We start from the raw sequence: 17,482 nt of genomic DNA, 5'->3' as shown, positions 1-17,482 counted from the left end.
GAGCCTGCTTTTTGTTAAAATGCAAATGTATAAAAACAATCGAATGTAAAAGAAATCATTTAACTTTGCCCTACTGCAGAAGAGATGGCTGCCTACCCTGACGTCACCAGGGGAATCAAATTAACAACATTTCTTTGATGTCTGTTCCCATGTTCGTTTATTTTACGGGTGGATTAGAGTCCTTTTTTATGATGCTTTTTAAATCGTGACTATTTGGTATGATAACAAACAAAAAACTCACTCATTCGTTTGTTCATTCACACATTCTTGAAATCAGTTCAGGTGTTCACATGTAGGCACTATGATGAACAATGAATAAAACCCAAAAAAAGTATTTCTTGGCTTCCAAAGAATTCATATTCAGGTTGGGCAAAGAGACAAGTAACAATATATCGCAACACAATCGGGGCGAGAGTATGCAAGATATGAAGTGAGCATCAAGAGGAAGGAAACTCAACCAAGACTTTGAGGAGAAAATGACATTTAAGTTGGGCTTTGTGGTTAAATAGTTTTTCATATAGATGCACATGGGAAAGGCAATCATGCCAGAGGGAACAGCATGCACAATCATAAAAGTAGAAAGGAAAATGGCAGTTTGGCAGTGTTGGAATATAAATTTTCATGGTAACTGTATGGGCTTTTGTTTTTGAATTCACGATGGAACTTGCAAAATAGACTAATGTCAAGACTTGTCCTTGCTACCTCTAAATTTGCTTCAGCTAAAATTCCATTTCATTCAGAGATCACTTAGGCCGAATCACATTTAGCCATTGAATGTTTACAAGGCCGATTTCCGTGATTACGATCAGTTCTACACTGGACATATCCCAGAGCAGTTGCATCAGCCGTGAGAGACACAGGGCTATTATTCCTTTGCAGCTCTCTGGGAAAGGGCAGCAAGCTCTCTGGGAAGTCACTTACCTGGGAGCAGACTGTGGGGTCCGGTCTCTGACTCCCAAATTCTTTGCTGTGTTCTGAACTCTTGCTCCCTAAAAGAAGTAAGGAAAATCACTCTTAGCTCTACATTGCTTTATTACATACCATTAATATTTGAGTGTAGAATATTTATTCCACCATGTAATTAACATCACAAGAGACTGGATGAGGAGGAAGAGAGAAATCATCCTCTGAGCATTTTCAAAATTAATTCTTTTACGAAACAAGATACACTGATATACTGTTTCGAAGGATTTATATGTATTCCAACAGCCATCTAAATCATTCAAAATAAGTTTACTATTTCATTTATGTCTTCACTCCCAGAAGCAGGCAATACTTCAGATAAAAGGAAATGAGTAAGCTATAAATATCTGCCATGTCCCCACTTTCGTGGAACAGAACTCACAGTTCTATCACACTCATGTGTCTGTTTTTTTCTTAGCTGAATAATTAGTCATTTTAAATTTCATAATACTTACCGAGAAAATGTTTTCTCAAAGAGTTCTAAAGCAATTTCTAGACAAGGCATGTGTGTACGTGGATCTCTGAAATGTAAGAATTCTGCCTCAAGGTTTATAGCACAAAGGCAATGTATTTCACCAATGAAAAATTCTTTACAATTTGTCAAGTTCATGAATGAAGCTGTAACTATTGTTCAGTTCCTAAAGGGAATTAGTTATTACACAGAACCAAGCACCGGGGTGTGGGGCTGAGAACAGATGGAGGAGAGGGGTTTCAAAGACGCCGAGACTTTTCGGCTACTTTCCAGATCGACCTACAGGAAGGAAAGAAAGAAGAAAAGGAAAAAAAGGAAAAAAAAAGAATATATTCTCTCAAAAAGGGTGGAATGTTTTAAAGACAGATGGGAAGAAATTTAGGAATTGCAATTAAGAAGTTAAAAAAAAAAAAAAAACCCTCTCCATTTTGAAGTAATTTTAGACTTAGTGAAAAGCTGTCAATGCACCAGAGAGTTCACAAACCTTGCCCAGCACGCAAACGTTAACATCCCTCTAACGTTAACCCTTCACTCGATCATAGTATGATGACCAAAACCAGGAAATTGACTCTGGCACAACGCCAGGAAGGAAGCTGCATGTCTCATTCAAATTTCCCCATTTCCTCCACTAATGTCCCTTTTCTATTCCAGGACCCAAACCAGGATCTCTCTACTGCATTTTGTTTTCATGTGTCCTTGGTCTCTTCCACTGTGTGACAGTTCTTCAGATTCCTGTCGTCTTTCATACCTTAAGACTTTTGATGAGTACTGGTCATTACTTTGCAGAATGTCTCTCGATTCGTCAGACATTTCCATACGATTAGATGGAAGATATGCATTTTGGGCAAGTAAATCACGGAAATGATGTTGTACCTTCTCTGTACATCATATCACTGATGTTGATCATTGTCATGTGACATGATGTCCATAGGTCTTATCACGGGTGACACTCACTTTCATCAACTAGTTAAAGTGGTATCTACCAGATTTTTTCACTGTAAAGTTACCATTTTTCTTTCTGTAGTTAATAAATATGTTGGGGGTGGGGCGGAGATGCTACGAGACTATGCACATATCCTGTCTCGCTTCACACTTTTTCTCGGCCTCCATTGACACATCTTGCCTGCAATGGCACTAGTGCTTGTGAAATGGAATGTTTCTGTAAGGAAGAGTTATCTATCTCTTTCCCCCCAAGATTATCTATTTATTCGAGTATTTATTTAAATCAGTATGGATTCATGGATGTTTACTTATTTTGTGAGTTATAATCCAATATTTTTATTACTAATAATGTTTTGTTCAAATTGTTGCAAGTCACTTCTTGCATCCTGCTGTTATAACCACTATCGTTGTTCAGTACATGTTTATAAGGAACTTCGTAACTTCTTAGTCTTTTAAATTACATTTTATAAATATATAGTAACATACATGAATACAAATGTAATACATATGTTTTAAAGAGGTTTGTATAATATAAAGAGTCAGTAAGATCTACGTAATGTCTTTATTTTTCTATCTCTATATTTTCTGTCTCCATTTTCAGTTATAAGAAGTTAAAAGTTTTGAGTATTTAAGTCCATATAGTAAGAACATACATGTTGCCAAGTCATAATTGCTCCCTTGCTGGATTATTGAAAAATAGGTTAATAACAGTCTTTTAGTCTGCCACAAACTACAATTTTGAGAGGGTTTCTGCAAATCCAGCTGTAAACTTACTCTAATAGCAGCAAAGTAAAACAGAAAGGTTAGTCTCTTTCTGTATGTTTCAGCACTCAAATCCCAATGGTGATATGACTAATCAAAAATTTACCTTGATCTGCTCTTTAAAACTGAGTTTGTGTATCTGCCCCCCAAAATCCTTCCTAAACCTGCTACATCTGCACCTGTATTCACCCTTTTCCAGAGGAACTACCATGTCACATGCTCCTCATGGATCTAACCTTCACTTAGCAAATCCCTCTTGAACCTTCTGAGACCTGGATTTTCAATCTTCAGTCCCGGGTCCCAAATGGAAGCACTGATGTTTGTGTACTTGCTGTGCCTCATCTCTGGTTGCAGACCCCAGGTTGGCGCTGGCCTCACTTGTGAATACTTCTCTGTATTTTTTTTGGGGGGGGGTGGGGGGTGGTTGATTGACATACTGTAATGTAATCTTGGGAGCAAACCCCCAAGTTTTTTTGTTTCAAAGTTATACACTAAGTCTGTAGTAAATAAAGCTGTCATAATTAGAAAACCATATGTTAAAAATTAAGTCACTCACTATTCCTGGGCAAACTGAATCAGAAAGGAGAGAGATTGGTTAAACCAATTTTCTGTGGTAGCCCTAAGAAAAGGTGGCAGAATTAAGTATAAAATTGATGTCTTTCAACTTCTTTGGTCTTTCTATTCGGTTGTGTCTTTTCTACTAGATATTTTCTACTAGATATTTTCTTAATAATCCATAAATTGGAGATTAGTACATTTTGTTGCTATGTTTTTAAAGAATTTTAAATACCAAACTACCTCACTTAAAATACTATCGGACTGTCGCACAGAAAGTTCGTTCTCTTTATGAGAGCATATTCTTATCTATACGTACTTCAGAGACCTAAAGACAAGCCAATAGCAGCTGTTCCACCTCTGAAGGAAGATCTGCGGTCTGTGCTTCATCTTCAGAATCATGCACAAACTTCTGAGTGTGGCGTGGGAGTCCCTTAGGGATCTCCAGAAGAACGCAAGGTCCTCGGTTCTTTCCTCTGCTTCCCCCACCCCACTCTCTTGCCAGTTTATTCCCCAAGCCTTATTAAATCACCTGCAATTCCCAGTAAGTGGCATGTGTCTTTTTATTGTGTCCTTTATCCTGCTCTTTCTGTCTGGCTAACTTTCTTTCCTCCTTCTCACTACCTCTTAGATAAACCTTTTTTTCCAGGTTGTCTAAGTTTCTTGTTGAATCGTCATACGGACATCTGTGCTGTCTTCTTCCCTGAACTGTTTCTTGGTCATGACTTACCCTCTGAGCCTGGAAAAGTGCCCGTCACCTCCAGGCACCTGTTAGGCCTGATACATGAACAAAGGAACCTTCAAATCGAGGTCCTCTGAAACAACTCCCTAGCACGTCTGCAAGACTTACCTGCTTCCGCATCACATCTGTAGCCTGCATAATGTAGCGAGGAGGCAGTCCGTGGCTTCTGGCCAGAATGATGGCCTGCTCCACTGTCACGCTCAGGGTGCACCTGTGTGCAAAGGCAAGGGCAAGTCAGATCCCACTGGTTCCTGTTACGCTCTGTGACAGCTTGGGTTACTCATGAAGGGTAATGAATATGGCAGCCTAAATCTGCCTCCTTGGAGAGCTACTCGTTTTCCTTTGGGTATTTCCCAGATACACGTGACATATACATGCTAATGAACTTCTTTTTGTTTTCCTCTTGTTCATTTGTCTTTTATTACAGAAGTCTCAGCTAAAAACTCAGAAGGGTAGTGGGAATATCATTTTTCCTCCTCTACGCTAATTTCAAAATCAAAAAGCACCAGCCAAATCAAAGTGGCTAGACAATGAACCATTGATTTTTTTTTTTACACAGAATATCTGTTTAAAAATAGATTATAAAGCAACACCGTCGGAGTCTAAAATTAAGTATTTAAATTTAAAACATCTAGAATGAACTTTGTTTATGAGAAAGTTTATAGACAGGAAATTAAATAAGCAGAATTATAATAAATTTTATTATCAGATCTTATTCTTTACTGATATTTTACATAAGTAAAAAACGACTTCCTAATATTTTTCATTCATGTCTTCATATTGATAATTAATAGATTTAGACGCACCCAATATCTTACAAAAATGACAGTGAAATCAACATTCGCTAAGATCAGAATCGATTTTTAAAAGAAAATGTGTTTCTCGGACTCAATCTAAAAGACTGTAAAAGTTTCAAAAGGAACTTTTAATTATTTATACAGGACTATATGCTTGGAACAGCCCTAAGAAAATTCAAAACTCAATCCAGGAACTCAGTGAGCCTTTCTCCCCCTTTCCTTCCCTTTAAGGCACTTCTTTTACTTCCACATTTTTCTCTACAGCAGTTCTCAGAGCCTGTGTTTAATCATTTGTTACTATTTTCAGGTGCCAGTCTCTGAATTGTTTTTTCAGTGCTACCTTTTCTATCCACTTAATAAAAATGTTCATTACTTTTAGATGTTCTCCCTAGAATTCACATGAGTGGGTTTTGTTTAACTTAATTTTTCAATTTATTGATATTTTGATTGTCTTTTCTCCAGGACTGCATTTAGCTTCCTGTGGTTTTGGTACATTACACATGTATTTTTCTAGAGCTGTTTAGTTCTTCCTTATAAATGAAAGTAAATTCTATAATGCAATGGCTTATATGTGAGGAATATCTAACCCATTTATCCCTGGTTATGAGGCTGTATTACAGAATTCTAGTATATATCTGGTAGATTTTGATACTGATGAATTTTTTTTTTTTTTAAAGAGGAGAAAGGTATTTAAAACATTACTGCTGTGATGTTGGAAAGAACTTTACGAAGTGTGACTGTGTTATTATACATAACTGCATTCTAAGGAGAAGCATGTTACGTTCCATTAGCTGTTAAATGACTTGAAAAGCAGCTCCTTCATTAACATTACAGAGAATTCTCTAGAAAGCATTAATAATACGTATTCAAATGGGCTAGTCTTATAATTAGCATCTAGTAGTACACAGTGTTTACAAATATTTAGCGTATGAGTCTGATAACAGCATATGTTATGGTTTTACATATACCTATGTGCTGTAGGACACTGTATGCCCACGAAAGCCAGGAAGTATCACTGACAGTTCGTGTTTAAAAATCAATTTTTGACAAATCATTTGTTAGGTTACTTGACGGACCATAACATTTTCTCCTTCTGAAAGTCTCCTCTACCCCAATTTTAAGTCCTCATTGATCGTAACATTTTAATCAATAATGCTCATTACATCAGCTGAATGAAGCTAAGAAAAAAATCTTTACCTATTTCTAATCACATGGAAATACCTCTGTGCTTCCTGAGAAAGCATGACTTCCCTTACTCTACTCAAAACAAACACTTATTCATTGTGAAAGACTTTTAACAGTCTGCCTATAATTTTTATCCATTTTCTTAATCCTTTTAAACTGATTTATTTCTCCCTAGTTCAAGTGATAGTAAACAGTATTACTGCAGCAAATTATCTGCCAGTTACTTTAAAAGATTTTACTGGAGTCTCCTGATCCATCAATGTGGCCAGTAACACGCTCTCTGACGGAGTAATGCAAAGTGTCATTTCTTTAGACCCAACCATACTCATGTTGTCTAATAGAAAAATCTACCTTAAAATGGATATTTTTTTTCGCCAGTATATCCAAAAAAAGATGGCTTCATTTATACTTGCTTTTTCATACTAACCACTGTGTGTATTCTGATTAAGTCCCATGATTAATTTGCAAGTGTTTAAAAGTGAAAACATTGTAAAGACAACTAGGTCAAGGTGGGCAATAGAGCCTGTATCTGAGTCACAGCTGATGTTCCCCGTGGAGACCCAGTTTCTTCACAACAGTATCACAGAAGTCCATTCTCCTAAGCGAAGCTCGTGAAAAAAAGCCTAGTCTACAACTTTGCTACCGATACACCATTATTTGCCTCATAAATTTTTATCTCTCAGTTATCTCAATCTGAATGTCAAGTGAAAAAAATATCGGCATTTACAAAAAGCATTTTGATTTTGACATTGTCTGAAAAATTCTAGGTCCCCAAAGTGGCACATGGTTTTTTATTGGTGTGTAAATGTATACGCAGAGTCAGCTTTCGTGAGAGATCATTTGATTTTATAGGTACTTCTCTCAGGATTAGACTGATCTCTAATCCTGAGCAAGAGAGAAAGGGGGAGAGCACCAAAGGCCAGAACCCTACGCAGAGCCCATTCGGTATGAAATTTCCTGCATCATCCACCAATATCCTTTCTAGCACTGCCTCTGCTCTAATAACAGACAGTAAATTAAATTTAAATAAATCTATTTTTTCACTCCATCCCAGAAAATATGGGCCTTCAATTTTCAGCTCCTTCTAGCTGAAATACCACTTAAAATTTCTTTAGACAACTCTTTTTTTTGCACACAGGCAAAAGGTCACAGAGTAGAAACTGTTCTTCACAATAAGGTAAATATAACATTGACATCAAAGAATGTTCTTCCATAATTTTAGTAATAAGACATCCAGGTAGTAGCTCTACTTAAGGAATACTCCTGAGGAAGTTCACTTGACAGGGCTGTAAAATTATACAGAAATCATGAATTTCCCCATAGAAAGAAAGAGCAAAGGGTCAATATATCTATGTGTATAATGAATAAATCTTCTTGACATATTTCATATTAAAAATAGATCCCACATCGCTCAGAGATTTAGCATAGTTTTAATATGATAAATGTGACCTGTAGCTAATAGGTCCAATTTAATTTGAAAGGCACTTTGATTTAGCAGTGTTCAATGTTATGGTAGGGTCACAAAGAAGTACCTTTCTATTCATTCATTCATCTATGCATGCATCCATCCATCCATCCATTCATCTAACAAATATTTTTGAGTGTCAACTTTGTACTTACAAGTACCATTAGGTACTGGCAAAAGTGAATTTACTATCTAGCTACAAAAGGTTGAGTTTCGGAGTTCTTTACTTGTATGGAACCCTAAGAACCTGTTTATATAGTCTCCTGCTTTAAAAAAAATTGCAAAAGCAAAATGTTTTAATTGCAAATGGTTATGACTGCTGTCTTTTTATATCCCGACTTCCCTCTGTCATGTTCTGTAGCATTCAAATGGCCATGGTTATTTCTGGAACTAAGCTGAAGTAAGTAAATTAGGGATGCATTTAGGTTGGGTTTACTGGGATCAATGTATATGATGCATAGTCACTTCCATTTATATAGTTAGTTTATTATAATATCCTCATGTAGACATGAATTTGAATCTTCCTCCCACCCCTGTACAATTCACCCAACGCTGAAAGGGAGGGGTAGGACCCCAGGCTGTAATGCAATACGCTTCAACAGGAGGCGCCCAGGACAAACAGGGCTGGACATGCACAGAGCCAGAAGTCGCTCTGTGGAATATTCTTCCAAACCTTATGGTTCATGTAGCAAAGGACCTTACAGAGCTTTTCGTGTGTGACAATAATTAAAAAGTTGATAAGATAATAGAAATAATGTTGATGCTGAAAGGCTTTTTGAAGTTATGAATAATTTTTAGTTGATATGCAAAGAAAAGACAATTGTTTTTCTATTCTCTATGGAAAATGATATTAAAATTATTATAATTTGAGGTGGCAAAGAGTATATCACCAAAAATGTGGGAAGAAATGTATAGAGGTGTCAGACAATAGAGTAATAAAAGTTTTCTTTTATTTTTCAGATTTTAAAATGCTTGTGGTGTTTATCAGCATTTTAAACACTGTAATTTGTTTTTTTCCCTCACATTCTAGATAGATATTAACTTTCATTCCTATTTTGCTTTATAATTTTCTATTCTTTTTTTAAAAGAGAACACTCAACTTCAACGCCCAAAACCTTCGTCCACATCACTGAGGATGCATCAGCAAAGCCAACCCCATTTAGGTGATCAAATTTTAGTGAGTGAAAAAAAAAATACATAATATCGGGTGGTTCTAAGGTATCCATGAAAATAAATTTTGTAGGGGAATTGAAAGGAAAACAGGGTGGACCGGCAAAGAGGTGGGAAGACCATTGCTGAGACCATTTCAGGATCAGCAAGGGCGAAGCTTCTGAGGTTAATGCTCGTGAGGTCAGCTTAACGACAAGAGCGGAGCTGATATTCCGGGGCACACAGAGAGGGGAAGAGGGTGAAGTTAGAGAAGTGGTCTGGGCCCGAACATGCACGGCCTCGGGGGTCAGAGTTTATGAGTAAGTGGGCCTCTTATTTATTTCTTTGGTTGATAGGAAAAGAATTTCAATATTAATATATATTATATGACATAAAAGAACAATTTGTTAAGCAGATTATCAGTAATTTCCTAAGTACCCACCTTTGACATCCTATCAATACAATATTCAAAGCATCTTTAGTTGCTTTCCAGGCAACATTTGCGAAAGGAGACTCTTCATCCTGATGTTTAAGGTTTCCTACCAACTGCTCTTGCATTTCCCATGCCACCTCCCCAGCAGCTCATCTGTCCCACTCCATCCAGAACTTTCTGCTCATGGTCAACATTCAGTACCATTGTACAAACTTCCCCCGCAATCCAGGAACATTTTTCCCATTTGGGGGGTGTCTTTCATTACTTTCAAAATATCTTAGAACCTGTTTCCGAATATAGACTATCAGCTGACAACATGGCTGTCGCAAACACAGGTGCCAGGATTTGAGGGCTGCCTTGTGGGACCCTGGCCAGGTTACTTCTACCCTCTCACACACGATTTTCTCATCTGTGAAATGGAGAAAGCAGGTGTGCTGCCCTCATAAAGTACCAAAAGGACTACCTGAAACGACGTGTGTGACACTCAGCCATGCCTGTGCTAATGTCATTTCTTTGCTACTGAGCTCATACAGTAAGTCTGCCTATATGAGCTCATATGGGCAATGCATTATTTGGAAAATCTGAGGAAGGCAAGCTTTTGTAAATTGGAATTTCTCAAAACTCATTGTATTTTAACTATTTTAAAAAAACTTTCTACTTTTTATTTTAAAGAGATGTTCATTAGAGTAATTCTGTGGTAAATTCTTTTATAAGATTATGATGTTATAGGATTATGATAATTACATAGCATTAATGACAAACTTTCACCAATATCTCTTTTACGAATTGGAGTTTGGTTGAAGTGGAGTTTACCTGACTATAATTTGGCACTTGCTAAGATGAGTCTTTTATTTTATATGTTTGTCCCTACTGATCCTAGACATCAGGTATTGATTTTATTTTATATGACAAACTGTAGAGCTAAGGGTCAGGAAAAGCATGCGAAATGCTCTCCTATTTGTCATTATTTACATTATTTCTAGATGCTGGGGGTGCGAAATGATCAGCATCCAAACCTCCTCCTCAACCAAGTCTCATTGGAGAGATAAAGCACGGTTTCCTAAATAGGTTTAATTGCAAAATACTGTATTTCAACCACTTATTGTCATATCTATTACATTATATTTAGTTCACTTAGTAAGATTTCAAATCTTACTTGAATCAAGTTACATGTAAATCCTTTTTAAAAACATATCAAACATTACATTTCAATAATAAATTAGATAAAAGATTCTCGAAACCTAAGGACCTTCTACATATTTGGTCATTTACCATAATAACAGACACAAACATCAGTTTTACTTGAATTTTAAAACCTCCAGAAATCTACTGCCCCATTTAATGTTGAATGTTACTTTAAAAAATTCTACTGTACTCAATAATGTTACATACTCAATTACAACTAAAAACTATCCCTAAAAACAAAACCCACTGGAGTCAAGGAATTTAGGTATACATGCTGCTACTGCAATAGTTACTTGAGAAGTGATTTTTAAAACTATTTTGTGTAATAATAGAATTGGGGCACTTAGATAAGTATGTTACTTTTTGTGCTAGTGCAGTATAATTAACAGGATAATTCTCTGTGATAAAATATGATATATGGAAAATATATGCCCCAAGTCTAAAGGCATGTATTGGGGTTTTCTGAGTTTAAAGGACCACTTGCCAAACAATGGTTTTGATTAAGTGTGGAAATGGCAGCATTAGACAAGACCCCTCAACAATCTATATAAACTGGCTAAACATTAAAACTCATTTTGAACCATTTGCATTAATATGAAGGGTAATTTGATTTTGTAATAGATAAACATAAAGTGAAACAAATATTTAACAATTCTGAAATCAGCAAGTTCAGAATTCTACAGCCCTGATGTAGAATTCTACATGATGATCAGAGTCTGGCTTTGTTTTTTAGCTCAGACCTGTGTGTTTAGTGTCTTATTTTCACCATCCTTTACAACTATGATGCTGCCTTTAGTGTAGGAAACGAAAGTCAGAAAATTACCTTAGGGCCAATGCATCGTTCAGAATATATGCATAAGGACAGCCTGAGAACATGCTATTTTGATAATATCTTTCACATGATTTATATGTCTTTATGTAGTTCTATGTTTACATTTACAATCTTATAGATTTAAATCTTAAAAAACATGAAATCATTTCCCCTTATTCTAGGAAAGTCTTTTTTTCTCCTTTGATTAAAATCCAGGTCCATCAGCCTTATTCAAGTGACTGTCAGAAACAAGTTATTTGGAATCTACTCAGCTGTGGTTCTCTGCGATACCTTAATAAGCTGGTTTCCTGGGCAGCATTCGATGTTGGAGAGAAATAATGAGTACCTATTTCAACCCCGAGAGAATAAAGGAGGTGAAATAAACAGGATCATCAGTAGCTACTACTGCTATTTTATACACAGAAGCTTTTTATGACGGATGGGAGGTATTACTCATTTATCACTTCTCAATATTTCTCGGGTTCAGAAGAATACACTTACAATCTTAACGGAATCCGTTTTCCACACTGTCAACAGGACATGTTGTATATTTTTCCCCTCTACTGTAGTTTGGAAAGTATATATCCACCCCTTTGAGTCACTTCACTTGAAAACCCAATCCTTTGACTACCTTTCACCTACCGTCATCATTAAAGGGAACTCGTGCCACATAGTATGGCTGCCCGGCTCCCCATGTGGCTCCCTTCTGAAGATCTCAGACCGTGAGCGCGGTGAGGGCAGCTGCCCTCTGTTCTCACTGGTTTGGTGTCGAGTGCAGCGCTTGGTACACAGTGGTGCTCCATACACAGTTTTTTTCCTCAGTGCATGAATGAATAGACAGATACTAGCGTCTGATTCTTTTCAAGTCCTAAACACCTGTCTTGATTCTAACATGCACTGTATTCTTGGTTTTTAACACTAGAGAAGAAAATCTCCTATCCTTGAATTCAAGGGGAGCCTAGTCTTCTGCTTCTTAGTGACCTTCTACGAGCTGTCCGAGGAGGAGTCTAAAAATAGGCTTCCGTAGGGTCCAATGGTCCATGTATTCTATTTCTTATAGATCAGAGGCATTAACTCTTGTATTTTTCATACTCTTTTATCTTATCGTGACCCATTACTGTGATTTTTTCCCCACTTTATTGAGCTATAATTGACATATAGCATCGTATAAGTTTAAGGTGTACATGTGTTGATTCGATGCACTTATTAGTTGCAAAATGATTACCACCACAGCATTAGCTAATACCTGCATCGCATCATACAATTACCATTTCTTTTTTGTGTGTACAAGGAGAACATTAAAGATCTATTCTCATGGCATCTACTGTGATTTTTTAAAATAGTTCTTACAAGGTTTTCCATATTTTAGTAAACCTGATTTAGTCATTTTAAACAGATGCATTTCTATTCTCATGGCATCTACTGTGATTTTTAAAATAATTCTTACAAGGTTTCCCATATTTTAGTAAGCCTGATTTAGTCATTTTAAACAGATGCATTTCATATTTCTAACTCTGGATCTACTATCAGATACACAGATCAGATGAAAAAAACAGAGTGTTTAATTTACTATTGTCAGATCCTGTAGGAGATGCCTTCACATATATTGCTCATTTAATCTGCCTGCCATCGTTTTCAGAAAGAAATCATTATTCATATTTCGCCAATAAGTTTCTGAGAGACCAGGTGACGTAATCGCGGTCATAGTAAGTAACAAGATTCGAAACCAGTTTTCTGATTCAAAATCCAGGGCTCTTTCCATTATTCCCCGATTGCATCACCTGGATGACTGCATTGAGAGATTTCCAGCTCCCCACATCTATAATTCAACAATCACAATCTTGGACTCAGAGTTTATACTTTAAATGCATTGTTTTGGGAGAGGTTAATTCAGCCAGCCCAAAACACTTCGCTGTGAATGGAGACCTCATCATACTAAAATGTGTTCATGATTAAAAGGGAACTAGATCTGAAGCACGCTAAGTAAGTATATCGACTGCAGAGCAATCAAGTAGTAAAAACAAACTGAAGGGAGACTGTGTTCCTTCTCTACTACAGATTTGCATTTTTCCACATAAAACGCACTGTTCAGTGTGGAGCGTGTTCATTCCTGCAGTGTTCTCATTTATTCTGGCTTCTAATTGCTTGTAAGCACTGAGCACAGAGCACCACTGTGGAAGTCTATTGACAACTAGAATGAAGCGCCTGTCTGAAGAAACTGTTTAACGTGACACGGTTATCTGTGCGCTGCTCTCTTCTATCACCTTACACCGAGAGAGGACTGTTCACCTGAGGGCTGAGGCAGACTGTTAAACAGCGATCAGTCTGGAGGGGCGGCTACGCTTCTGCGCAGGCAGAGTCTGCCACGCCAAGGCCACTGCTGACCTATTGATCTTTCCCACCTCGGTCACCTTGAGCAGTGCATTGGTGACAAATAAACAGTTAAGGAAACTGCCACGAGTCAGCGGGGATTTCAAAAACCCAACCCCTTTGTCCTTGTTCCTCTGGAACAGAGAAGAAGCTTTTCTTAATAAAACACATAAATACATTTATGCGAAAAAAAATGGCAAACGGACTTTGTTTTCGACAATAAAGAAACCACTTATCTTATACGCACGCATACACAGATATAATAGAATATTAAACATTTACACTCTTCCTTCTGGAAAATGTGAATGACAGTCTAACAATAGCTCAATCCAAAAGCCGATAATCACTCAGGCAAGATTCCAGTACATTCTATAGAAAACCTCCGGATGACTATCGATACTTTCAACGTGGTTATCTGACTTGTCAAATAGACAGTACTGAGGAAATCTTCCCATGACCGTGCTGAATTCCTAGGTTTCCCAGTCGGGAGCCGAAAGACGAGGGGTTAATGAATTTTTTGAAAAGAAAGCACAGAGACGCCAGAAGGGGCGGGTGGAAAACGACTGGACAGAATGTACTAGTGAACAACACATCAGCTGGAGCGCGATCCTGGCAGCAGAAGCAGAGCCGAAGTGAACACTCCACTCCGTATATCTTAAGGCAAAAGAGCAATCAAGTTTAAGGTGCACATTTTTAGCGTTACACAGAGAATTAGCCACGAAAGGATAATGGGACTCTATTATCATTAAGGATAATGGGACTCTATTGCAGCTTTCAGCATGTGCCCTGGAAGTTCTCCATGCATGCGTTGAAACTAACGCTTAAAAATCATCGGCCAGGCAAACTCACTCCGCGTCCCTCCTTCCTTTCTACCGTGACACACGGCACATTAACGTGTGTGTGTCACGGTCACGTTTGGCACAGAGGCCATCGATGACCTTCACGGATGAGAAACTAAGCGCTCGGACCCTCCGTGATGCTGAAAACGTAGATGAACATGAACTACCTATGTGGAACTTGGGACCTTAGCCACCAGGTTGGAGTCTGGTCCTCCACATGTTAGATTTTCCAGCCTGAACTCGCTCACCAATTTATTTCATTTCTGTTTTGTTTCGGGGGATTTACCTAAATAGGTTGGGGACCGACCGTAGCTACCCGAAGTTCGTCCCCGTGACCTTTCAAACGCCACCTTCTCTACTTTGCTTTCTGGCTTTTGTCTTTATTCTTTATAGGGTCTTTGATGACACCAACACATGGGGGGTGGGGGGTCTGGTAGGAGATTTCACCCGTTTCCCCAGTTCTTTGACACCGTACCATGATTGTCCTCTCTTTGACCTGTTTGTCCAAGACACCGCAGCTTTATTTGAATATTTTTGTACCTTTCTAGTTGATCCTTTAGTGTCTTATTCTGAGGGTCCCCCTCCATCACTCCCTTTAGCAGGGCACACAGAGGACCCCGCAGGGGGAGAACTGTGGAATGTTCATACGTTTTCACAGTCCCTGGGGATCTTTCCTGAACTTCCACGCTTGGTGGCTGATTATTCCTGTCTCACACTTCTCTGCCTTCTCCTGGAATATCTCTCCCCTGCTCCTAACACTTAAAGCGTATTTATTCCCAGAAAATTCTTGGTAACATTTTAAACCCAGCTTACACACATCTCTGTGAAATCTTCTCTGACCTGGTCCCCGTCTCCTCTCTCCCTGTACGAATTTATCACCCCCACTGTTTTTACATAGCCTCGGTGTGCATGTGTGTGTGCGCATATGTCTATGCATATGTATCCCTTTAGTCCCTGCTGACTATAAATAAATTAGAGGTCATCCTCATAGAGGTACACCACGGACATCTAAAACTCAATAGGTAACAGATTAATTCAACACCCCCCTCCATAATCCACTCCAAGAAAAACACATATTTCCCCGCTGAGGCAGCTGCCTTTCCCAGCCATCTTTCCAAGCTGGACAGTCAGAATCACAGAGTCCCCTCTCTCTTCCCTGTTCTCTATTTCTCACCCATCGTCTCATCTTCTTTACTACCTCGTCATAGCTTTGACATCATTCTTTCCCTTCTGACCTTTGCATCAATGCCTTCGTTTGGGATCTCATCATCTCCTGCTGCATTATGGCACAATTCTGGCCGTCTCCATGTCTCCTTCCTTGTTTCATCATAGACTGTGAGAGTGACGTTCATTTTTAAACTATTTTTTAAATCTAATCATGGTCTTCTTTTGCAGAAAACCCATCATCGGCTTCCTAGGGCCTTCAGGAGAGTCCCAAGTCCTTCATCTAGCAGGCAGGGCCTGCCATTCTCCAAGCCCCGTCTCCCCGCTAGCCTCATCTCCAGCTCTGTGTCCCTCTCATGTCACTGCCCAGAAATGGCAGAGACCCCCACCCATGTGTATAGTACTCCATTTCACACCCAGAGTTATAGTTTCACTCTCCCTGCTACCAGGATTTAAATCTCACTCCTCTGTATTCCTCCTGAATGTGTTAGACGACCTACTGCCAATTTAAGATTCACATTATTAAGGCAGAAATTTCAGCTTTCTTCCTGCAACTGCCTCCACACCATCTGCTCTCCTGCTCCAGGTTCCCATAGAAAAAGAGGCAATTTGTAAAGTACAGACATTTATACTGAGACATTTATATTGGTGAGATACCCATACTTCTTATCTCCTCTGGAGAACGGGAAATTTGGTTTATGGCATTTATGAGAGTAGTTATAAAATCGCTAACTTTGAAGCTCTCAGAAATATCCCAAAAAATGACTGGAATTTTATTTTGCTTTCAGTAAAATTTTGCAGATTTAGGAAAAACGATAATTATAGTTTCTTTGAAATAAGTTTTAAACAATCATGCCCTACTGAATAGGTTGTAGATTCTGTATTTGTCACTGTTAAATAGCTAAATGTAAATAGAATTTAGTGATGGAGATACTTAAATTTTTACTAATATGCTCAAATGGTAAAATTGGGTTTGGCAACTATAGATATGAAATATTAACTAAGAGTAACTTAAATTCGTTGTGTTTAATAATAATATAATATTAATTATAACATAGCAAGTGCTAGAAATTAATATAATTAAATAACAAATGCAGATATAAAATATTAAATATAACTCATAATTATATATTTAGGTTCTTTTATGAAGAAGTGTTTAATGTATGATGACCACCTGGACTGTCCGAATTTTAACAATGGAAGGTAATCACATACACGTTCTTGTCCTATACGCACTGAAGTCGATGGCCAATGTCACATGATCACTTGCGATCTGGGCTAGAAACCTCTGCAATGAGACGTCATTCTCAGTTACTGCTTTCGTCTTCCTTCACAGCCATCTCGTCTTAAGAAAACGATGGACATTTCAAAAGGCCAGAATAATTTGATGCACTCATTTTAAAGATTCATATAAATTGCAAAGAAAAAATCTAAGTAGCAAATACCTATGCAGATTTGACCACCTCTTCAGGGCAGAGAACTTTTATAAAAGATAATGGGAAAGGCAAAAGACCGAAACTCCTACCATATTTGAAATATTTGATTTCCTCCTATAATTTTAAGAGAATAGGCCTATATTATTTATCTGGTTGTCAAAATTAGCATAAATTGTGGAGTTTTATTTGCCTATCTTACAATTCAGTATAAT

At 37.8% G+C, this 17,482-nt stretch overlaps 1 protein-coding gene across 1 annotated transcript in view; it reads right to left on the bottom strand.

The window, feature by feature from the left end:
- The window catches only part of PREX2 (phosphatidylinositol-3,4,5-trisphosphate dependent Rac exchange factor 2), a 182,301-nt gene that overhangs the window by 5,059 nt on the left and 159,760 nt on the right, over positions 1-17,482 (bottom strand). The window contains exons 39-40 of the mRNA XM_015598604.1: positions 4,545-4,647; positions 922-989 (exon numbers count right to left, since the gene is read on the bottom strand). Of these exons, the coding sequence (XP_015454090.1) occupies positions 922-989; positions 4,545-4,647 (171 nt within the window). The remainder of the gene's footprint in view (positions 1-921; positions 990-4,544; positions 4,648-17,482) is intronic.

This window comes from Pteropus alecto, unplaced genomic scaffold (assembly GCF_000325575.1).
Source record: "Pteropus alecto unplaced genomic scaffold, ASM32557v1 scaffold87, whole genome shotgun sequence".
Lineage (NCBI taxonomy): Eukaryota > Metazoa > Chordata > Mammalia > Chiroptera > Pteropodidae > Pteropus > Pteropus alecto.
This window is presented reverse-complemented; position numbering and strand designations above follow the sequence as displayed.